This window comes from Gracilinanus agilis, chromosome 2, assembly GCF_016433145.1.
Source record: "Gracilinanus agilis isolate LMUSP501 chromosome 2, AgileGrace, whole genome shotgun sequence".
Taxonomy (NCBI): Eukaryota; Metazoa; Chordata; class Mammalia; order Didelphimorphia; family Didelphidae; genus Gracilinanus; species Gracilinanus agilis.
The window spans coordinates 586,842,007-586,866,451 of NC_058131.1; the positions used below are offsets into that span (position 1 = coordinate 586,842,007).

Consider the following 24,445-nt stretch of genomic DNA (forward strand, 5'->3'; position numbering starts at 1 on the left):
TAAAAAATAAAAATTTACAAATAAATAAATAAACTAGTCCTTTAAATACTTTAAGATCTCCCTAAGTCCTCTCCCCTTTAAGCTGAACATCTTGTTTCTTCAACAGATACTCATTTGATATCATCTTCACCACTTTGGGCATCCTCATTTCAACTCCTCCATCTTAAGAATGCCCTCCCTAAAGCGTGGGACTCAGAATTGAACACAAAATGCCAAATGTGATGTAGCCAGGGCAAAGTATAACAGCGTTATCGCCCCCCTTGAGTGTGAAGGCTATGCCTCTGGTTCTCTCAATACGGTCTAAGATCACATTAACCCTGTGTGTGTGTGTGTGTGTGTGTGTGTGTGTGTGTGTGTGCATGCCCATGTGCACGCATCTCTCTACCATATCACAATGCTAACTTATTCTGAATGATTACTTCTTTCTATGAACTACTGTTGTATTCATCGCCTGACATCCTGTCTTCTCAGCTAGATTATAAAACCAACAGAGGAGGTAAAGGGCCTGTCTTGGACCCATCTGTAACTGCAGCAACTTCCATAGTGGACGTGATCAAATGTTTGTTGATATCAAAATACTTATAAAGGGTGTTACAATGGAAAAAGTGCTTTTCTCTCAACCAAACTGGGAAGTAGACAGTAAAGATATTTTTAATCCCCATTTTACAGAAGAAACTTAATTTCACTTAAGTAAAATGTCTTCCCCGTGGACCCTGAGCTAATTAGGGCCAAAGCCGGGACACTCACTCGTGTTTCTGATGACTTAAAGGCCAATATTCCTTCAACCACATTATGCTGCTTCCAAATATGAAGATGAAGAAGAAAATTCAAAGAAGAAACATTTAGTGAAGTCAACAGCTCTGATCACACATTTGTGTTAGCAACAATGTGATGCTTTGAAATGCTCAAATGCTTCCCAGACACTTATTTATAGCTTTTTGGTTGTAAAGGGAGACAGTCAGAAATGCCACGCCTGCTCAGGTTTACAGGAATAACACTATTTCTTAGAAAGATCCAAATAGTCATATTAACAATATTTTGCAGTACTCTTTAATTCCTAATTTTCAGGTGCTTACAACTGTATTATTGGTTGTAATGTCCATTATAAATCATCATTTTAGTGCCTCTTGAAAGGGAACAATTTTTAAAAAACATTTTAGAATACCATAGTATGTCTCTATTTTCCAGATTTCCCTCTTATATATTTGCCAAGTATTTGATTACCAAAGACAGTTTTACATTTATAGGAACAAGAAAAAACTTTCACATTTTTCTAAGAGAGAACTGATATTTTAAACAGACTACTGAAATAGGAAAGAAAAGTACTTCCAATGTTTCTGGGATTTAAAAGTTTTTAATGTCATTCTAACCATAGAGCACCAGTAAACAGATTTCAGGATATGCAGGAAGCAAAAATATTCCTTCTGAAGCTTTTTCATACCATATTTTTGGAATAGCAGAAATTTGACAAGTAAGAGTTCAGGTTAACTCCCTACTCTTCATAGTTTAGAAATCTAGAATAATGAAATCACCTTAGTTCAAGTCCTTATTACCTCTAGCCTGGAATGTAGTAATTGTTTCCTAACTGGTCTTCCTACCCTTAGCCTGTCTCCCCTCCAATCAATCTCACCCCACAATGCCCAAGTACTATTAACAATGTAACTCCATACAAAGGTGTGGTCCTTCTTCTTAAAGACTTCCATCAACTACCCTTTGCATCTGGAATAAAGTATATACTGATTTTATCCTTTAAATCCTTCTGCAATCTGGTTCAAATCAGTCTTCTCAGCATTGTCTCATATTACTTCCTTTTATATATTTCATTTTCATATCAAAGTGGGTTGATCTTGGAATCGCAGAGTTTTAGAGATGACTGCAGCAATTTGGTCCATTCTATATATGAGAAGGGATTCTTCCTGCAATAGCCACCCTCCCCACCAAAGTTATCATACAGTCTCTACTTGAAAATCTCCAAACAAGGGATACACTAGTACCTGGGGCAGCCTATTCCACTTTGGAAGAGCTCTAATTATTATTTGGGTCTTTCTGCTATCAAGCCCAAGTTTCTCTTTATAACTTTCAAACTTTCCTCCTATTTCTGAACTTTGAGGCCACAAAAAAAAACCCAACAAATTTAATCCTTCCTTAGAATAGCTCTTCAAATACTGGAAGCCTGTTATATTCCTCTTGAATCTTCTCTTCTCCAGGATAAGCACCCCCAGTTCTTTAAACTGATTATCATATGGCATGGAAGTAAACTTTTCTTCACTGCTCTAGATGCTAAAAACTCTCCAGCATATCGATGCCTTTAAATAGTGGCACTTAGAAATGAACACAACACTCAACATCTGGTCTGATCAGGGTATAGTAGGACTAGCATCTCATTTTTCCTAGAAACTATGCTTCTCTTAACACAGTGTAAGATGATATTAATTAGTTTCTTTTTTCATTGTTTTATCATAATGCTAATTCATTCAGCTTGCAGTCTATGAAAAATTCCAAATTCTTTTCAAACAAACTTCTGTGTAATTATGCCTTCCCTATCTTGTCTGTATAAAGGTGACAGGAAAAAAAAGCATATGATTTTACATTTACAACTATCAAATTGTGTATTATTTAATTCTGCACAGCATCCTAGGTAGTATTATTTGCATTTTCATAATCATCATCCGAAGTACTACCTACTCCTTCCAGCTTTGTGTTCTCTACAATTTTGCTTAACATGAGATCTCTGCCCTTATCAAAGTCACTGAAAAAATTGTTGAATAGCACAGAGCCAAGCCTGGATCCATAGGATCTACCATTAGAGACCCTTTCCCAAGGTAACATTAAACTGTTAACAACAAAGTTTTGAGTATAGTCATTTACTGCTTCATTTTGTCTCCTATTCTTATTCCTATCTTTCCTGTCTCTGACTTCATTCAGTGTCTTCTATAACAAGAATGCCATTTTCCAAGCTCTTTCCATCTTCCTTTGGTAAAGTTTCTCCCCTTCTTCAAAGCCTAGTTCTGATTCCAACTTCTCATCCAATCCTTCCCTGATGTCCCCCTTCCATTTTTATCCCCACCCCACTGGAAAGTGATCTCTGCCTGCTCAGGTTTCTCTTAGTATTTTGTCTGTACCTTTCCTTTGCTCTTATCACATTCCCCTTAATATCATACTTATCATAGCCTTCCCCCTAATTATATTATAAATTACTCAAGAGCATTCAGTGGCATATATTTCTTTGTATCCTTAATATCTAACGCAAGAGCCATAATTAGGAAGTCTTGCACACAGGGCATTTGAATAATGGCAGGAGCATGGGAAGGATTTATAAAACCAACTCCAATCAGGTCAAGTATCATGATATGAATCCAAGCAACGTACTATTTATTTCCCCAATCAGGTGACAAAAGTGATTATTGGTGCTGTCTGTATATCAAATTTCTAGTCGGCAGGAAGTCTATGAACCTATTTCTCCACTGGATAAGAAAGATGGACCTATTTTACAGAGCTGGGTTTTTCTCTGTTCTAAGTTCACTTCAATTTAACATATTTTGTCCAAGGTAGGTGAATAGAAGTTGTACACACCCATGGAGAGGGATTTCAGAAATACAAGTAGGCAGGGATAATGGAGTGGGGCAGTCATGTTACATAGCACCCACAAGTATGAATTATGAGATCCTGAGAGGTATTATGGTAAAGAAGTACCCCCAAATCCATATATTAGTGAGTGCTGTAGGGAATGGCCCAATTGACTTTGTCCTAGTAATTGTGTTAAACATAATTCTTTGTACATAGTAGGTATTTAGTAAATATTTAACTCAAATTGCAGATTTCAAAAGGCTTCAATAATGGCAACAAAGATGATGAAATTCTTTTGACATTTTTCAGACTCAATCCCTCTCACTATGTCTCCATGTAACACGGAAGTCTAAAAATATGAAAATGCCTTTCCATTTCTTATAGCAGATCCATATGTTAGCATCAGTATTAAACATCTTCTCAGTGAATTAATTTAGTCCCTGAAATAACCAAAAGATGTTATAAGCTAGTCTCATTGACATGTGGGTCCTGTGGATCAAGGGGCTCCAGGGTTATCATACATTAATAAATTGTAATAAGAGAAACCGTGGACTTTAGGAACCTGGCGTTGCCCTAAGCAGCTCTGTGGCCTTGAACAAGTCATTTTGTCTTCATCCACCTCAGTTTCCAACTGTAAGATTAGGGAGTTGGAAGAGATAATCTTTAGAGTTTCCTTTCAGCTCTGAGATTAGATGATATGAACTGTTCTTCTGACTGTATTTTTCCTTTACATTTGTCTTTTATAGTTCTTTCTCTCATGCTGTTTGGTCTGGTAGAGATAAAAAAGGGGCCATGTGGCTTCTTTATTACTTTCTCTGACCAAAAAGAACTCTTACAGGAGGGAAATTCATATTGTTCCATTCACTTAAATAGTCTGACTCATAAGCATCTAAACTTTCCATAAAGAATGATAATTATTATGACAACATCTAGATGGGATTTCTGGTTTTTCCAAATGCTTTCCAATTTCGACCAAGTCACATTTTTTGAAGCCTTGAAAGAACTACCAGAGCAGGGAGAAGTCCATTTAGGACTCTCTTTCCCTTCTCCCATCCCTCATTCTGAACCCCTGAATTCATTTCATTTCTAAATTCTTCCCAACATCCACCTACCCTAAAAGACTTCCCCATAGATTCTAGCTGAACTAGGTCTCTCTCTTCTCTTAAAAACTATGGCTTACCTCTCTCCCTATACTTCCCCAGTAGATCAAATTGGTAAAAAAAAAATTTTTTTAAATCCCTTTTATCCCTGGGGGAGCTAATATGCTAAGGCTTTGAACCACTGCCAGAAACCAAGCTGATTGGTAAATGAGTACAAACTCAATTAGCCCACTGCATCTAAGCTCATCACCATCAGATGAAACCATGTTTTACATCCAGTCCAGTTCTCCACCCTAGCCATCTTGCTATCTTCTTACTGCTAATGTGCAGCTTTCCTCTTTCCACTCCTTTTCAACTCTTCACAGGAAATAAATAATATCATAGTATGATTGTTCCTGGAAAGACTGGCCAATTTGCTGTCCTTTGTATCAATCCACCACCCCTTTGATTCTCTAGACATTTCTTTCCCTACCTATCAGTCCCCCATAAGTGTTGTATCCCCCAATGAGAATGTAAACTCTTTGAAGGCAGAGACTATCCTACCTGTGTATTTTTAGTCCCCCAGTTCCCTAGGCACAGTACTATAGTATGCACATAGTATGTGCTTAATAAAGGTGCTTTCTTTCATTTGTTCATTTTTTCCTTTTCACACAACTTAGCATTTATTCTTGGATTCTTTTTCATTAGCAGTTACTTCCCTCCAGATAGACTGTAAGCTCCTGAAGAATAATCTTATGTTTCTTTTACATTCCTTCTTTTCTCCTGAGTACAGAGCTATATACTCAAAAAATGTTGAAGGATTATATCTCTTTAACACCTAATACAATATAGTACAGTCACTTTTAGTAGATGCTTAGAAAATGATTATTAAATGAATACTGAATTTTGTAAAAAATCTTTTCTAAGTACATCAACATCCGTTCTTTGTAGAAGTGGGGGGGGGGGGGGGAAGGAGGAGGGAGAACCATGGGTGTGGAACATTGTATATATTATCAGATATGATAGATGTGATGGTTAGTTTTGCCAAGCTACTCCTCTCTCTTTTTTTTATTCTGTTGCAAAGGATGGCTTTCAGGGGAGAGGAAGGACAGATATTTTTGGAAATGAAAGCAATGTAAAAAACAAAATATATTAATAACTTCTAAAGAAAAAAGAATATACTACTGTGTAGAATTAGCTCCAAAAAAAAAATCTCTATATAAAGAAAAGGTCTGTTTTAGTTCTAAATGTCTAAGATTATTTTTTCTAATGGAATGAAATGTAGCAGTGAAGTGAAACTCTAAGGTTAAGCATACATAATAAATGATTCATTATTTAATTCATAAACAATTTCTTTGGGCTAGGTAGTGTGATATGGCTATTAGCTATATGGATAGATGATGATGATATTGACATATAGATAGAGAGGCAAAGCATTTACTAATGGCTATGAGCAAGGTACTTTCCTAAATGCTGGGAATTAAATGCATGACAGTTCTTGCCCTCAGGGGCATTCTAATTCAGTGATTCTCAGATTTTTTGGTTGCATGACCCCTTTGGACCCTTAAAAATTATTAAACATTCCTAAAGAGTTTTTATTTATATGGGTTATATCCATCAATATATGCCATATTAGAAATGTAGACATCTTAGTTTTGACTTGATAGAGTCCCTAAAAAGGATCAGGGATTCCCAGTGGGTCCCTAAGCCATACTTTGAGAACCACTCTTCTAGTGCATCATTAATATCTCAAAGTCTTTCACTTTCAGATTTTCTTCCATTTCTCTGTCATTAAGTCAGAATAACATGGTGGAATAAATATCCATTTGGATATTTTGTGCAAAAGATGGGATATTCCACATTTAGGAGATGCCTTACATTTCTCTTTCAGTCTGTCACTGGCTCTAGACCCTTGGGCAATTCAATTCACCTGAATTAGTTTTAGCAGCATCATTAGGAGCCCTAGTCTACCAGGAAGAATTTTCCCCTCCAAAATTTCATTGCAGAGAAAATCTGTTCTCTCAGTACCAGAACTAGATGTGGCTTATCTACTTAGTCGTACCTAGAGCAAAGAATATGAAACAATATTCAAAATGTAGAAGGCAGGCCTTGAAGGAGCTCAGGCTCCATATAGAGAACTTCTTCAATGACCATGGCCACCACAAGCTTCCAGTGCAGGTGCTATGTTTAGGCATCTCACAAAAATACTTCAGGGAGAAATTCTATTGGACTTAGAGTGTAGGAGTATGTGTGAAACCATTTAAAAGCTTTAAGAATCTTAATAAAATGAATACCCTTTTTAAAATATACAATACAGGTTTGTTTGTTTTTTGAAGAGATTAATAGGAAGTTGCTAAGGGAACAGTAGTACATTATTTATAAATTATCAACAACAACCCTAAACCTCAGAATGCAAAATTTAAGGGAAGAAGAGGACTGTTTCACAGGCAAAAAGAATAGGATGACCCCTGCCTATGTCCAAACAGCTCTGCATTTTATTTTGATTGACCAGGTAATTTCTTTAACTCTATTGAAGTCTGATTCCCAGCTGTCCTGGTAACTGGAGGTTACTAAGAGCTGATCAGAGTCTGATCAAAGCTTCATTGGCAGCTGTTGAAAAGGCTTCCAACAAAACCATACAAGGATTAGACCAGCTAAGGGTGGAGAGGGCCTTCTCCTGGTTCTCAGCAGGATGAATCAGTTTTGTTTATTGTTATTGAACCATTTCATTTGTGTCCAACAATTTGTGACCCCATTGGAGTTTTCTTGGCAAAGATACTGTAGTGGTTTGCCATTTTCTTCTCCAGTTTATTTTATAGATGAGGAAACTGAGGCAAACTGGGTTAAATGGCTTGTCCAGAATCTCAAGGCTGGTGTGTCTGAGGTTAGGTTTGAACTCAGGTCCTTTTGACTACATGTACTCTATTCACTGTGCCACCAACTTGCCCTCATGTTTCATTTAGCAGAGAAGATTTAGAGCTAGAAAAAACCTACAAATTTATCTAGTCTGAACCCTTCACTTTACAAATGAGGTAACAGAGACCCAATGAGGTTAAGTGACTTGTCTAAGGTCATACAGGTAAGAGGTAGCTGAATTTTTCAGACAGAGCAACCCTCATAGACTATTTACTGAGTTAGAGAGGAGTTGTGATTTGAAAAGGGTAGAGAAAGTATCCACAACCACTGAAGTTAGACTTTAGATATTGATATTTCTGATATATCATGGCTCTGTGGCTTTCTGATCCATGAATACCAGTAGATGGAGTTGGGTTTTTTGTTCAACTGAATTGTTCTAAAAACTAAAAAAGTTTGAGAACTATTTGCCTAGATTAATGACTTCCTTCTTTATACGTTTTCATAGTTGAGATTGTATAATGATTCCTCCAATAAAGGTCATCTTTGACCATACAAGTCTTCCTTAAGACTATCTAATATAGTTCTTAAACCCTTTTCTGGATTATGGACCCCTTTGGCAGTCTGATGAAGCATATTTACTCCTTCTCAGAGTAAAGTTTTTAAATACATAAAATAAGATGTAGGATTACAAAGGTTAAATTAAAATTTAAATGTAATTTTTCCCAAGCTCATAGATCTTTTGATCTCTATCCAAGATCAGGGGGTTTGTGGACATCAAGGAATCCCTAATTTAGTGGTTCATACTCAACTGGCATATTAGACTATAAGCTATAACTTTGTGGTCCTTCTTACATGGTCAAAGTGCACAGAAATCATGCCGTTGGCACTACCAAATATGCTAAAATCTCTAATGGTCTGCAATAGTAGGCTGTATTCTGTAACAGTGATTAAAAATACTAATTATAAAAAGTAATGTAGGAACATACGTTGCCAGTTTAGAAATCACTAAAATATAAAAAGGCATGGTTGTTATTATCTTTAAAAGAAGTCTCATCTTAAATCAGTATTTGTATTAAAGGGTATAGTTAACATTTTAAAATTGCTGAACATCTGAAAAAAACAGCAAAATCATAGCACTCTCTTTTTTAAATCCTACTTTCAAAAATGGAAGAAAAGACTTTTTTCTGAAATTTCTTGAAGCAACAGTATTTTAATGTAGGTTATTGCTATTTGATATACTTCTACAAGCTAGTAAAAAAACCAAAAGATTAAATATTCATCTCGCTAACAGTCTGGTGGGACTTTTCCATATACAAGCATCCAACAAATACATTTTGAACTCCTTAATAGAAGGTGTTCATTTTTTCTAGAAAAGTATGTTTTATGCTATTAAAGTATCATCAGAAGGAAGATAATCTAAAATATTTCTTATATATAACAAAAATATGACTCTTTATGACATTCTTAAAATAACTTTTACCCTCAAAGTGCTTCATATTAGACTTGACTCCATTGAAATGCCTAATATAAGAGAATATCTAAAAGTTCCATTTTTGTAGGATCTATGTCATCTCTTCTAAATTATTCTGACCTTAGAAGTAATTTCCTTCTCTCAGATGTTAATTCTAATATTTATTGCCATGTAATTTCATTGATATTTGGTTATTCTGATGACTATGGGGAGGGAAGAGGAAAATGAAGTTAGTATCAATGCCAATTTCAGAGTTTTTAAATAGCCCTTAATAGCAAGCTTCAAAATGTCTTTCACGAGCACATTCTGTATTTTGTGGGAAAATAATCTGCTTTTTTTCCCCCAGTTGTTTTCAACCATTAGTAATTTTCATTTACCCAGTATGAAATGAAATTTCATTTACCCATTTTTCCTGTTTGTTTCCCATGTATTAAATTTTTCAGGGCAAAAAGTTCAGGAATTTACTTATCAGTTACTCTTTTCGGGGTTCACTGTTCCTTTTAAAATCACTTCTAGGATAATAATATCATTGGCCAGAATGAGGCATTTCCCTAGTGCCTCTTTCTCTTTCTGACATTCAGATAAACTAGGTTTTCAGTTGTAGGTAATTCCAACTCTTTTCACTTATTACTTATACATGTCCTAGGTTTAAACAATTAAAAAAGAAAATAGCACACTTTAAATTTGGTTTGAAATTCAATCCTGTTTAGTTTAGGAACTTTTAGGTAACTTGTCAGACAAGTGGGATTCATTGCTCTTGCCTTACATGCAGAAATAAAGTCATGGGTTTTAAAAATGTATTCCTTGTTTTCTCTTGAGTTCAAGCTATCCACAAAAGATCCAAGCGTTTAACCTCTGCTTTGTTCCATAGGAATCTTTTCCACATTAAACTAGCAAAAGAAGTAAATTTGGACCAAGTTTTTCAGGGCAGGGCACTTCCCTTTGTGTCTATTGGAAAACTCCTATGTACATACAGAATGTTCTATAAATAGTATTATATAAGAAGGGAAGGGTAGGGAAACAGCTATCTTTACACCTTTTCTGGTTCTAACTTTTCTAAGTTCTATAACCTAATTGTACAATCTAAAATCACATGCAATTTAGAATATTATTCAAAAAGAAAGGGAAATAAATCTGATGTAGTTTATCTTCAGGTAAAATTAGATTTTATACTAGAGTTGAATATACAAATAGAACAGAAAATAATGGCAAAGAATTTTCTTGTAATAATGATACTGCTAATTCATGGCCCAGATAGATCATGCATATATAAGAAAATATAATAATAATAATATAGCTAAAAATATAATAACGACCTTAATGTGTTTCAAATCTTATGGGCTATGAGAATAAAATGATATGTATGTGCTTTTATATCATTTTTTGTTTTAAAAATGATAAAGTACTATACGAAGGTATGGTATTTTGTTGTTGTTGCTGTTAAAAAGTAGTTTGTATTGTCATTTTTAAAAACAGGTAAATTGAGATTTGTCTCCACTCCTCCCCACAAAAAGCACTCAATGGAGTCTTAAATGACAGTAAAACTTTATTAACACACATTGTACCAATCCAGAATCTCTGGTGATTCAGAATGGACGGTAGTGAAGTTTTCTCTGATAAATGTTAAACTCTTTTTCTAAGCAAATTAAGTACATGACAAGGCAAACACTTACTGTATTTAAGAATACAAACCATTTTCAAAACTGCAAGGTAAGCTTTGTAAATTGGGGTGGGTCATTTAATCACTTTCACAACTAAAATAATTTCATAACTAAAATTAGAGGTTAAACTAAATTTTCTTCTATTTCAAAATGCCTATAACTGGAAACTTCAGGAACATCCATTTATATACAAACATATAGCATGCTTATTAGAAATTATTCTTAAGCCAGCCATTAAAAAGCAGCACCTCTCCTTTACAACACTTTGTTACCTGGAGTTATTTATATAGTTTAACAAAACTATTTCTTTATACACTTTTACAATGTTTTATTAAAATTTTTTCATTGAATATCAATACAATCAGCTAAGTTTGCTTAGCATTTTACATTTAAATTAACTTCAATGCATCAAGTATAATAGCATTTGCTCAGTCATTCCCACTAAGTTTTCATCACTCTCCTCTGACTGGATGCATCCCTTCATTTCCCCCACTTTTTTTTCTCCCTTTCACTTATAGACTTCATGTACTTCATTTTTTCAGGTCAGCTTTCTTTGTATTGTTCCCTTTCATAAAGAGCTCTTTAGGTTTTAAAAATATTTAAATTGTTATTCTTAACTGCATTAAGTATTTGATTACATTCACATACCACAACTTAAAACATTTCTTTACTTGGAGACATTTAGTTTGTTTTCAGTAAAATTATTTCTTTTAAATAAATTTATAACAAGATGACCTCTACCCATTAATCCGAATTTGAGTTTTCTTTTTGCTTTGGTAAACTGTCCTAAGTTAGGCAAGACCAATGATAGAAATATAATTGTTTTTTCCTAGTGTCACCCAGCCCTTCAAATATATACCAAAATGTAAATAGTCTGAAAACAAGTCTTACCAGCCTACCCTCAGAACTATTAAAACAATTTAAACCCTCAACTCCAACTCACCCTGGGTAGGTGGGTGAATGGTTACAATATGTGTAAGTGCTCTCAAAACATCCTATTTTGCTGCAGACATTCTTTGATAAGGTAACAAATATTTATTCAGTACCTAATATGTTTCAGCTCTGTGGGTATCCAAAAAATTATTTTTAAAATTGGGGGGGACAGAGAAAAGGGAAACTTACTATGTAGCTGGGAAGACAAGAAATATTGGAAAGTATTGGAAATAATCAGATAACAATGCAATACAATATATAATTAATCGATAAATTACATTCTAATGATGATGCTTTATTTGAGTTCTTCGATAGCAATAAGAAAAGGTAAAACATGTAAAATAAGCTTTTTTTCCCCAAAACTCCCACTTAGATTATAGTTTTGCTCTGCTATTTTTATTACCTCTTTTAAATGCTAGGGGGGGAAAACTTAATTGAAGACTATAATGTATTTAATGCAAATACCAACATTTTGACTGCTGGAGAAACTTTCTATCTTTATTCTTGAAGCAACACATCTTTCCTGGAATTATTACCCATCATAAGGATTTCCCACTCTCCATATTCCCTTTTCCTCATAGGCTGGTCCTCTAATGAGAAAAAGAATGTGTGTACATCTATTCCACGTTGGCCTGGCTATAATTATTTTCTTTGTCTTTCCCTTGGCTATGTCACCCCTGGAAACTTTTCCATTGAACCTCTTTTGTGTCTGTAGCAATAGGCACTTGGAGAGACTTACTCTTTCCACTTGTTCTTATGGGGGGAAGAATCCTTGCTCCTTCCCCTTTCCCATCAGGAGCAGAAAGAAAACCTCATCTGTGGCCAGAATCACTAGTAATATAGAGCAGCATCTAGTCCCTATGGTGGTCACACACTTGACTAATATTTTTATATAACTTTTCCTCACTCCCAAAATTCTGACCCACCTTTGCCACCAGCTCAGAAAAGCAAAGAATGTTGTACATAGAACAAAAGCTTCATAATTTCTTCCCAAACCCTGGTAATGACATTTCAACATTCTGTAATAACTTTTGCTTTTAAAATGAGTTATGTCTCTCCTCAGCCTACAGCTGCATTAGTTTTTAACATACCCCACCTGCAGGGGTATCTGTAGGCAAAATGCATTTCCTACCTCTTCAACTTTTTCCTACTTTTTCACTGGTTCCCAATATATTTTTCATATGCCTAGTTTCCTTTATCTTTCAGAAAGTGATCCAATAAATTCATTCTTCTGAAGTGTTAAAGACTTAATGTATTACTTCTTGACATTAGGAGAGAGACAGACAGAGAGAAACAAAGAGAGAGTTCATTAAATGTGAGGAATCATTTATAAAAATTTTGTTTCAGGCATTATTGGAAAATATGCTTTTGGGTAGGAAGTTTTCCTTGAAATCTCAGATTTGAGGTTGGAAAGTACCTTAGAGGTTTACTAACACCTTCTATGAATCAGTTATCTTTAAAATGATATTAAGGGACTTGCCCAACGTCTTATAGAAAGTGGCAAAGCCACTATTTAAACTTGGAGCCTCTGACCCCAAAACCATTTCTCTTTCTACCTGCCTCTCCACCTATACCACCTCTTTCCTTCCTTCTCTTTTTGTCCAACTGACTCTGCTCATAGGCTTTTATAGGACATTACTCTTCATCCACAGTTTGGTCTTAGAATTTTTCTAGTAAGGCCTTTGTAAGTGTGATAATTAATAAACCTCTCATTACTTGGTAAAGAAAGGGCAAAGAAGCTTAAAGTTAAGGTGTTATCAATTAAAGATCAACCAGAAATGAAGATCATAACATTTTAGGACAAATACAACTCCTTAATTTTACAGAAAAGGAAACCAAGGCAAAGGGAGGTAAAATGATTTGCTAAAGGTTACTTACATAGCTACTAGAAAACTTGTGATTTGAACCCAGGTGTCTTAATTATATACTTTTAAGGCATTTCTAAAATTATAATAGAAGCCAAAGAGAACATGGATTTTTTTACTTGTCCATCGGTAGATAAGCATATATTAAGCTCCCACTATGCTCTAGGATGTGCTAGGGAAATAAAAAGAGGCAAAAGACTACACTTAAGGAGCTCACATTCTGATGGAATCTAACAACAACTTTCCAAGAGCATACCTATTATTTAACATGATATACCACTGTAATATATTTCAAGAGTAAAGAAAAAATAAATTTTGAATTCTTTATTGCTTTCAGATTTTTACGGTGTGTGTGTGTGTGTGTGTGTGTGTGTGTGTGTGTGTGTGTGTGTGTGTGTGTGTGAAGGAGAAATATCTATTCAGAAAGCTATTCTTCCCAACTCAAAATTTGTGATCTTAAAGAAAAATAAAGCTTAAAAATATAATATAATCTCTCACTTCCAATCTAGGTTGCCCAAGAAGCTCTGTCTCTTCAGGTAGAGTATGGATTCATATAAAACAGGAGAGAAAAAGTTTCTGGGTCTATGCATGTGGACTAAAGAACACCCTTTTCCAGACTCTGAAAATATGAAGTTGTAATGTTATACCTGGGGGTGTGTCACTCCTGTGATTCTCCAGGGCATCACTCCTACATATACCCCATATAGGAGAATTGTTGGAAATGGAATTGGTCAATCTTTTCATGTTTTGTTTTGATGTTGGTTAGGAAGTGTCATGGTATATGACCAAAGATTGTGCTAGAAGAAAAAACTTTCTCCTCATCGTGAATGTTGCCAATTGAGAGAATGTGGAGGTAGAGGTAGAGAAAGCTCTTGCTATTCTCTAATGCTGAAGACAAACGAGGAGGATATGAACCTAAGAAGCTATCCTCCATGTTGAGGATTACTTTAAGTCTAAAACCACCTTATACATTCTTCTGAGACTTCAATAAATAACTCCTTTAGAAAGGGATTGTAGATAACTTTATCTTGTATCACTAAATTCTACTCTCCAGCAAATTATGCTACAGTTAGGTTCTAGGATTATTGCCAGTCTCATTAATAGCCTACATTGTTATAAGGCATTTCAATTAAAATGCTGCTATATTTCAAAATTATTTAGTTCATGGTTATGCTGTTTAATTAATTTAAGACCTATAGAAAGATCATATAACACTCCTTGACATTTTTAGTTCCATGCTTTTGTTTTTGTCTTAAATTGAATATGATATGTGCACATACTGTTCCTCTGGAATGTCTGTTTGGGGATATGGTTCTGATTTGAGTTTTTTAGTATTTGGTTCTGATTAAGCATATATTGTTGTTTCAGCTCTTGAACAGTTGGTGGATCTTTGATATATGCATAACTAAGAGTCTGGATAGTTGATGTTAGAAGGGAGGAGGTTTATTTTAAAGGAGATTGTATAGATTTGACTTTTCATCCTTTATGAACCTTACTGTATTTTCACTTTGTATGGATTACCTAGTTGTGGTCTGGGAGATTTATTAAGCATTAAAGTAACCAGATTTATAAAAAGCAAACAGGGACATAATACTCTTCCAAAATAAATTTTAGAGGCACTGGACAAAATACTAAAAGCAAACAAGATGTTATGTATTACTACTTTAATTGTGAGGGAATTGCTGCAAAGGGGTGCATGGAAAACAAACATGAAAGAATGATTTCTTCTGACATGAATTGCTTCCTTAGTACTTAAACAGTGATCTCACTTGGATATTTCTTGTGTGGTCAATGAAGAAAGCTGCACACTATTTTTTTTGTCCACATGACCAATTTTCATTCTAATGTCAAACCTTATATTTAAAATTTTTCCCTCTAAACATGTCAGAATTAACATACACTCTCCATGAGTAAAATAATTATACATGTTACTGAGTTTTCATTTTTAAAGGTTACATAGGTGCTTAAAAACTTTTTAAAAAGTTATTTATTGAAAACTCTTAAATTTTATACACTTCTTATGCTTGCTTCATATTCCTCTGGTCCACAGAGATGACCCCAAAAAGTTAATTTGCATGGCAAATTTTTATTTCACAGGATTAAAAAATTACATTTTCATTAGCAACTTTAACTTGTAAGTTCCAACTTTAGGTTTTACTTCCTACCTTATTTTTGAAAGAAAGATATCTCTGAAAAATAAAATTAGGATTTAATATGATTATTCATTATTCATTTTAATTAATATTTCTTAAATGTCATATAAAATAAAATGATAGGCAAACTGAATAATTACAATTTTGTAGAATTTATTTTAATTACTCATGCTCAATTCTTCATTTTGAAGTTAATGTGAATGTTAGCACTCTTTTAAAGATTTCAAAGTATTTTATTCCTTGTTGAACACTAGGCACCTCCTAAAAAGAATTATCTGTCTTTCAGGAGAGTTTACCACAATTTCAAACAAGTTTCTCATGAAAGTAGGAAAAAAACTCTAACGTGGAAAAACTTATTTTCCTTCTATAAAATTTACTAATTAATTTGTCAAATTTTTCAAGATGGAAAGAATACAGAAATTAAAGAATAAAAAAATGTAAAGTTTAATTTTCAAGAGTTTTTTGTTTTGCACTTAGGTATTACTTTTTAAAATCACTTATAAGAAATGAGAGCACTATTGTAATAATGACATTTCCTATATCTTCTATAATGATAAAATAAACTTATAATTTCTTATAAATTTTCTTTGGTAGATTGATCTTTCCTATTATCAGAGAACACCCCTGTTTATGAAACAAACCATTTCTTTCAGACCTATATTTACCTCTTTTTTTTGTTTTATGTAATCTACTTTAAAATTTATTATTGGCATCCATTAATCTGAATCATGAAAATCATACAACTTCCAAAGCACAGATTTCATATTAATTAATCCACTAATTTAGGGTTCACCTCTTCTGCCTGAATTGTTACCATTTCAGGTATTTGTCAAAAATTCATTTCTTTGCTGGTAGCCTTTCTGCTCTGAACAAGCTCAGTAAAATACCCTCTGGTTAGCAGTCAACCTGGCTGTTTAAAATGGTAGATGACAATGGTGTGGGTTGGATTTGGTTTCCATATCATTTAGCTGGCATTTACAAATCAGAAAATTGTTGATTATCTGGAAATGCATGGAAGGGAAAAGGGACTGGTAGGTTTTGAAAAGGCAGGAGGAAGGAACCAGAACAGGTGAAAATAAATTTATTTCCAAACTCAGCTCCAGTGTTCTAAGAACCATAAGGGGACAAAGCAAAAGCCACCTATTATCAGTGTGTGCAATCAGATAAAAAAACTGGCCAATAAAACCTCACTATTACCCTTTGATAATTCCACCAGATTGACACTATCTACCAGAGCTTGGTAAAAAGGTAAATCTCCCCGTCAAGAGTTAAAGGATCCCAAATAAATTCAAGGTAGCTTCCTCAAATATCTCTAGTGAAGATCACAAGCAATGGAAACAGTTGCATCTCCCAACTCATCCCCGCCCCCCAGCATCCCCGCGTGGTGATCCCAGAACACAGGAACAAAGCTTCTTATAAAATAAACACGCCCGAGCTTTAGATTCGTTGCCTCGGGTTCGGAGAGGCATTTGGGGAAGACACGGTCAGCGGCTATTTTGAAAATCTTGCTTTCATCACGGCCACCGCGTTTCCTCTACCCGAAGGCAATGTTATTGGGGCTGCAAACAATTTCCTGGCGCCTTCCAATGCCCTCTAGCGGCCGACGTGGAAACGACTCCCTAGGGCGTATGTGGATGTCTCTCTCCTGCCTTTCTTGGCTCTCTCCACCCCCCCTCTTAGTCTCTTGGGCAGGCAGCAAGGAATCAAACTCCGTTCTTCACATCCTCGGCTCTGAGCTCCCCCCTTCGGCGGCCCCCCGCCCCAGCCCCCGCCTCCCTCCGCACACTCCTCCCTACGTTAGGAGTCGAAACTCTGGCTTCCTAAAACCATAACATTTCCATTCGTCCCTCAAAAATGTCTTAAAGGAGGGCCAGGCTAAGACGGCGGGGCTTTCCTTTTTTTCAAGGTGTAGTCCACGCTCTACCCGCACCACCCACCCCCTCCCTACACATTGAGTTCTTTAAGCACGCTGCGAAAAAATGCGGCATGCATTTTTTTTTTTTTTTGCAACAGCTGCAAGAAACAATAAGAATTTTCAAGAAATGGGGGGGGGGGGGAATGCGCTTTCCAGTTGCAGTTGTTTTTTTAGGGAACCTCTCAGTTTTCTTCTCTGCCTCCCCTCCCCACGGAAAAATGCATATAAATATATATTACATATATGTATGTATAATATAGAACCTTCCATCTCAATGAGAAATGAAGCTGGGGCATTGTTTTTGGAAGCAAGTCGGAGGGGAGGGTGTGTGCGTGTGTCTGTATTAGGGTGGGGGGAGGGGGGAGGGGACGGAAGAGAAGGGGTGCGTGTGTAGTCAGCTTTTTGCAGACTACAGGCTCACGCTGCGGCTCCGTTCCGAACGTTCCCGGGAATCCCAGGCTCCATCTTTTGGCGCACGCCTGTCTGGGCTGGGGCCCGCCGCGCGCTGCTGCTGCTGTTGCTGCTGCTAGTATGTGTGTGTATGTGTGTGTGTGCGTGCTTTCGGGAGCGCGTGCGCGAGCCCCCAGTGTGTGGCAGCAGCAGCAGCGGCAAAGCGAAGCTGAGGCTCTTGTTTACCAGCATTAACTCCGCTGAGCAAAAAAAAAAAAAAAAAAAAAAAAAAAAAAGCAAGCAGAAGAGCGCACTAGGCGAACTAGAGAGAGAGAGAGAGAGAGGGTGAGAGAGAGGGAGAGGGAGAGCAAAAGCTGCAAGCGAAACTGCCCCCTTTGCAACAGCAATTTAGTAAAATCCTTGCCAGACCCTCTTATCCCGCTCGTTTCTCACCCCCCCCCTCTCCCCGCCCCTCCACCTTTCTCCTTCCACACCCCTTTCCAGAGGAATTACAAACCCTTACAACACCTCTTCGGCTTTGACCTTCAGCAAACCGGATCCCCCCACGTTCCGGAGAGAGGAAGGTGGGGGGCGGTGTGTGTGTATGTGTATGTGTGTGTGTGCAAAAAGGGAGTTACAAACGTTTGCTATGGGAAAGCAGCCGCCGCGAGAGGGGATGCAACGCGGAGCCCCAGCCCCGGAGCAGCAGGAGTGCTGAACAGCTTCAGTGTTGCTGCTGGGGCTTTGTGTGTGTCCTGGATTTTTTGGAAGGCGCCTGTAGCAGCAGCAGTGAGAGAGGAGGAGGGAAAGGAGTGGAGGAGGAGGAGGGGGAAGCCTCTTCATTCATTTTTATTCCGCATTTTTACCCATTTTCAGCCTCTTCAGCAACCTGGACTTTGGGGGATATTTAAAACTGCGTCGCATCATTCCGACGTGGATACTTTGCGGCGTTTGGAAGCCTTTCCCTCTATTTTTGGTTGGGCTTGTTTTTCCTTGCAAGGATTGATTTGGATTTTTTTTTCCCTTTCTTTGCAGTTTTTTTCCCCTACTGCCTTTCTGTGTGTGTTTGAAAATGGAGGTTGAAGATGCAGACTGCCAGCCTCAATGTGCTTCATGTTTGCTACTTCTGTGTCCATTGTATCACTGCAGCCAGCGCTGAGGCAGGTTTGTTACCTTTTCTGTAGCAAACACCACAAATACCTACATATCTAAAGCATCGAAATAGCGTTGTTTGGGGAGTGTGTGTCTGCATCGACTGCCACAGCATCGACAACACATCGACCCACCACGAGGAAAGAAATAATTTTTTTTTAAATTACAGTTTTCGAAGGATCTGTTTTCTCTTCTGGATTGTTTTTTTTTCTCCCTTGTTTCTGGAGGGGGTGTGGGGGCGGCAGTGTGAGTTTCGGACTCCCCCCCCTTCCCCCCTTGTTTTTGGAGAAAGGGGAATTTCGTCCTAAATAAAAGGAATGAAGTCTGGCGCCGGAAGAGGGTCCCCGACCTCACTTTGGGGGCTTCTGTTTCTCTTTTCTACACTTTGCCTTTGGCCAACAAATGGAGAAAGTGAGTATCTCTCATCAATGTTTCTACTGTGAAGTATGTCTTTTGCACTGCGGTAACTTTTAGTTTAAGGGACTGCTGTCCTATTTTTCGGCTCAAGAATTTGCATCTTTAAGCCTATTTAGAAACTAGAGTTCATGGCTGGTTTCTTTTTTCGCTTAATTTGGTGCTGTGGGGTGTGTGTGTGGGGGGGTGTTGAGTGGGGGAGGGAGGAGCAAGTTGGGTGGGTTGGGGGAGGCGGTGGCTCTCCCCCCCAACCCCCGAGAGCCAGGTTAAGCACTTTCCTTCCAATGAAATAGCTTTACTTTTTGTTTCTCTCCCCAAAACAAAACCCAAACACTCGCTCGTTTCAATTTGGTAATTAACATTTGTATCAAGTTTGTCTACTTAGCTTAGCTAAAAGTTCCCATTCTTGGAAGGTTCGAACTTGTACCCAGGGGATTGTAAACAACAGTCAAAGGCCACTTTTCTTTTCCAGAAGTACCTGCTCCCTGGCTTAGAACTAACGCTACCCCGCCCCCCAGTTGTCTGGGGTGGGGTGGGGGACACTTGAAGCTGGCTGTGGGCTTCTTGTTTTCCTAGCCATTTGATTAAAAAGCAATACCCCGCTTCCCCGGAAACACACTGAAGCTGTGTGCCAGCCTGTTTGTTGTGGTTGATTACATTCCATTTGGGACCACTTTACAAGGGCGGGGGGGAGTTTCCTTTCTTAGGGGAGCATATATGCACTGACAGTTAGCCCGGAACAGAAGGCGGCTCCCCACACTCCCCCTCCCCACTTTATTTAGAGAAACCCCCTTGCTGGGTTGGGCTGTGCAAATGGGAAAAGGCCACTGTCTTCCACTGTGTATTGTGGCGGCAGGCGGGATGCCTGGAGGCAGGGGGGTGGCTTGGATGGCCTGGGGGTGGTGGAGGAGTGTAGGTGGCTGGGGAAAAGAGTCCTTAAATGTAAACAAACCATTAGAATGGTATTAGAAATGATAAGTTAGAACACTTGGACTATCTGCCCTAGAAATGAGGTGCTGCAGCTCCAGGACACGTTTCAAAACATCCTTTTTTTTTTTTTTTTTCTCTCTCTCTCTCTCTCTCTCTCAAGGAGGAAGGGAGGAGGAGGGAGTTTAGACGGTGGGTGGGTTCTCCCTGAATGCGTTGTGAAAACGTGGTCTCCCACTGTCTTCCTCTATGTTTAATCCCACAAATAGTTGCCCCCCATGCCGGGACGATATTTACATTTCTTTTATTAAAAATAATTATATAATCCTCCTCTTTTCTGCCCCCCCCCCCCCATCTCCTTTTAATCCAGCGTTTGCTTTCCCGGAATCTGCCTTTGTTGCTCACAATTGAAAAAAAAAAAAAAAAAAGCTCTGCCCATGTTTTCGGCGTCTCTAAGATGGAATTGTTTTTCTGCGTCGTTCCATGCTCCCCTTCCCCCGGCCTCCCCCACCCCACCCCCTCGGTGCCCAAGGAAGTGGCGGGGCCCAGAGCAACGCTGCAGGAAAGACCAATCCACGCCGTAACCTAGGGCCCACGAGCTAGCGCCTTTTGGTGTGGGGTTCCCCCAAGCTCGGCCGCTGGAGCCGTAGCTTCTCCCTTCCTACCTCCTATCCTCCCTTTGCCTCTTCCCATCTCTCTTTTTTTTAAAAGGCTGTGGGGTTAGAAAGGCGGAGAAAGAATGCGAGGTCTCCGTCTGTGTATTTGTGGGTGTGTAGATGCACGTTACACACGTGCATGCGAAATCTATCTCAGCATTGAGAGGTGCACCTAGACACCCAGTTTATACGCTATTTAAAAAAACAGGACAACATGTGTGTGTGTTTAAAGCCCTGAGCGCGCCCCCTCTGTGTTTGTTTTGAACCAATTCCCCCCCTCCCCCTTTTGGGTTGGTTATTATTGTAGCACTTCCTTTGTACATCGTTAATAAGCAATATATCTCTACAAACGCTATCACTAGTAATCTGATATACTTTGTTTTGGTCTTGTCTGGGTGAATGGGGGAGGGGGGTGGAGAGAAAGGAATGAGAGTTTCCTTGCACTTTGGAAACAGTTGGGGGCGGGGATCCCTTTAAAAAAAAACCAAAAAACAACCCGGTGGTATTATAGTAAATTTGTGATGGCAGATGTTTTTTGGACACGTTGAAAAGTTTAAGCGAAGTAGTAGAAATAGGGATAAGGCGAGTCCACTTAATTTTTTTTTGGTGTGTTTGCATATTGTGTAATAGCTTGGTGTATACAGCTGGTGCCAATTAACTTTGAAAATTAGAACAAGTTTTGGCTCTTTCACCTCAATATCTTCGTGGGAGAGAAGGAAAACTAATCAAATACATAATCATTTTAAAAATAAGACTTAAGGAGAGTAAACATTCTGGGTTTCTTGTAAAAATGAGCATACCTTACTTACTATCAGAAAATCTTGACAATTAAAATATTTACTAGACAAATACTGGAGGTCCCATGATCGAATTGGAACCTGCTCCCACCTTAATTAAAACAAAACAAGTTGTTTTCCAAAGTTCAGCTCACCAGATTAGAGGGAGGTTTTCAGCCCCTTTCTTGTTCAGAATTTTAAGTTTTATTTTGAATATAGAGGAGGTTTAAAGGGTAAATCTGCCCCAGAACACGCAAATATTTTTAACTTTTAACATGGCATGTAATTGAGCTGTATAGTTTCTCCAGTTTAGATGGTTAGACAGTCTTGGACTTAAATGTTATATTAATTTAGTTCCTTAAAAGTCAAATGTTATTTTTTACTTATTTAGGTAAATTATGACTTTTATAGGAATCCCTTATAAAATGTTCTGTGAATGATAAGTCCTTGGAGATAATTTATAAACAAAAAAGTAGTATTTAATATATTTTTTGCTTGAGAGGCAAGAAAGTATTATAGGGAAATATCAAGTAATTTCTCAAGAATCCCTTAAAAATAGTAATTTAAAGGTTGATGAATAGCCAAAAATGGCCTAAAATCCTGATTTTAGTGTATAAAGCAGAATTTAAATATCTGTTTCTTCCTACTGCACTGTGAGATTTTGAGTCTTAAAGAATAGCTATGAACGTATTTTAAATTCTTAGGAAGAATTACTGAAGTTAAGTAATGGTAATAAAAAGTTTGAAAGTTGTATCAAACGCTATTTTAGATTTTATCTCTGGTCTTTGTGGTAAAGAGTTGGGTATTTGTATTAGGTTGCAAATATTGTATTAAGATACTCAGAAAGGAAGGAATGCTTTAGGATTAAGTATGTGTCCATAGTAATGTAAACATTTCTTAATTTAGAAGGATAAAGAAGTTTTCAAAACAGACAAAGCCTAATGGAAGTAATGTTTGGTTATTTTTTGCCCTCACATAAGTAGGCCTTGTAAGTAGTTGAGGTTTAAGTATTATAGTAATAGCCAACTGCTGTGTTTTGTGATTTTTGGAGGGAAGGGGGGAAGTGGTTATTGTATTCTTTTTTAAAAAAGGAGACTTCTCCAACTATTTCCTACATCTTAAACCCCACCCCAAATTCTATTGTTGAAGAAAACTTAAGTATAAGATATTTAAAGGGATTGATGTTTTAGGCATGTTAGAAGTAGCCTGGAGTAAAAAATTAAAGAAAAATCTCAAATAGGGTATTTTAGGTTTCTAAGGAGGAAATAGCAAGCAAACAATATTTTTAAGGAGTTGAGCATAGATCATTATTTGAAATGTAAAATATCATATGTTGAGTTCTCAAAAGAGTATTAAATATGTTTAAAGTTGAAAAGAATGCCTCTTGAACCTGGGAGTTACAAAAAAAACCAACTGAATAAATTTATTTGACAATTTTAACCAGTCTTTCTCATTACTGTGTTTTTAGAATCTGAGAACTTAAATTTAGGAAACAACAAAAAAGCTTACTGATGATTGAACTTAAGGCCTTCAGAGGAAAAGGCACCTGCAGAGAAATAGAGACTGATTCTTGTATGCATTATTAGATAAGGGACCAAGACAGTGGTCAATTTAGCATTAGAGCTTTTTTTGCTTTCTTTTTTTTTTTTTTAACCCAACAACTTAAAGTCAAATTTGTTACATAAAATCTCTTGTTTTTTAAAAAAAGAACATTTAGCAAGAGAAAGTTATTTTGAGTTCAAAGATGACTGATTTTATTACTTAAAAAAAGTTTTGAGAGTAATATAAGCAAGCAGTTTCTAATTCTTTGAAGCTCTCCAATTGGTTATACATATGAAAATATAAGAAAGAAAACAGGAAAAATCTTGACTTTAGTATTGCCTATTTATTCCAGTTCTTATTTTATTGTTTAAAATTGTACCTTTTGAGAAATATACTCATGAAGCAAAACTGAGGGTAGGTTTAATGCAAAGATCCATTTTCAGAGTCAGATGAGTATTCTGAAAACTTTAGCTATTAAAATCATAATGTGATGCTTTGGCATCAACTGCTGGATATTTGTTTTGAAAAATACATAGGGATAATCATTTATATTGTATGTATTTGCTTTTGATCTTTAACTTTCTGCTTGATCACTGATAAAAATGTTTCCTGGTCTTCCTACTGTTGCAAGATCAATATAGTAAGTGAAAATCAACTGTATCATTTTCACTTGTTGCAGTATAATTTGCAATTGCTAAGACAGGTACTACAGGAACAACAATTTTTCTTTTATCCTGCTTCATTGGTTTTGTAAGAATATAATGTGTGTGGCAAGTACTTTATGAGCTCTTGCATGTAATGAAAGCTGCTTGAATAAAAATATCAAGTATTTTCCAAAATACTTGGTGGGTTTTAAATGAGAAAAGGATACATTGTTATATTTCTTATAAGCCACTTATGAGCAATGTGTTTTAAATATTTTTAAGGTTTCTTTCTTTAATATCTTTTCTACCCTTAAGGCTGGAAGCAGAGGGAAAGCTCTAATCTACTGGATACATATGCTTTTATCATTTATACTTTATTAATATTTCCCTCATTTTGGAACCTTACCTGCAGGTCATGGCAGATATGAGAACATTTACTGATCT

General features: G+C 36.8%; 1 protein-coding gene across 1 annotated transcript in view; it reads left to right on the forward strand.

The window, feature by feature from the left end:
* The first annotated feature begins 17,924 nt into the window (after nt 1-17,924).
* IGF1R (insulin like growth factor 1 receptor) overlaps nt 17,925-24,445 on the forward strand; it is a 383,498-nt gene continuing 376,977 nt past the window's right edge. Inside the window, exons 1-2 of the mRNA XM_044665422.1 lie at nt 17,925-18,474; nt 18,926-19,453. Coding sequence (XP_044521357.1) covers nt 19,360-19,453 — 94 coding nt within the window. The 5' untranslated portion in view covers nt 17,925-18,474; nt 18,926-19,359. The remainder of the gene's footprint in view (nt 18,475-18,925; nt 19,454-24,445) is intronic.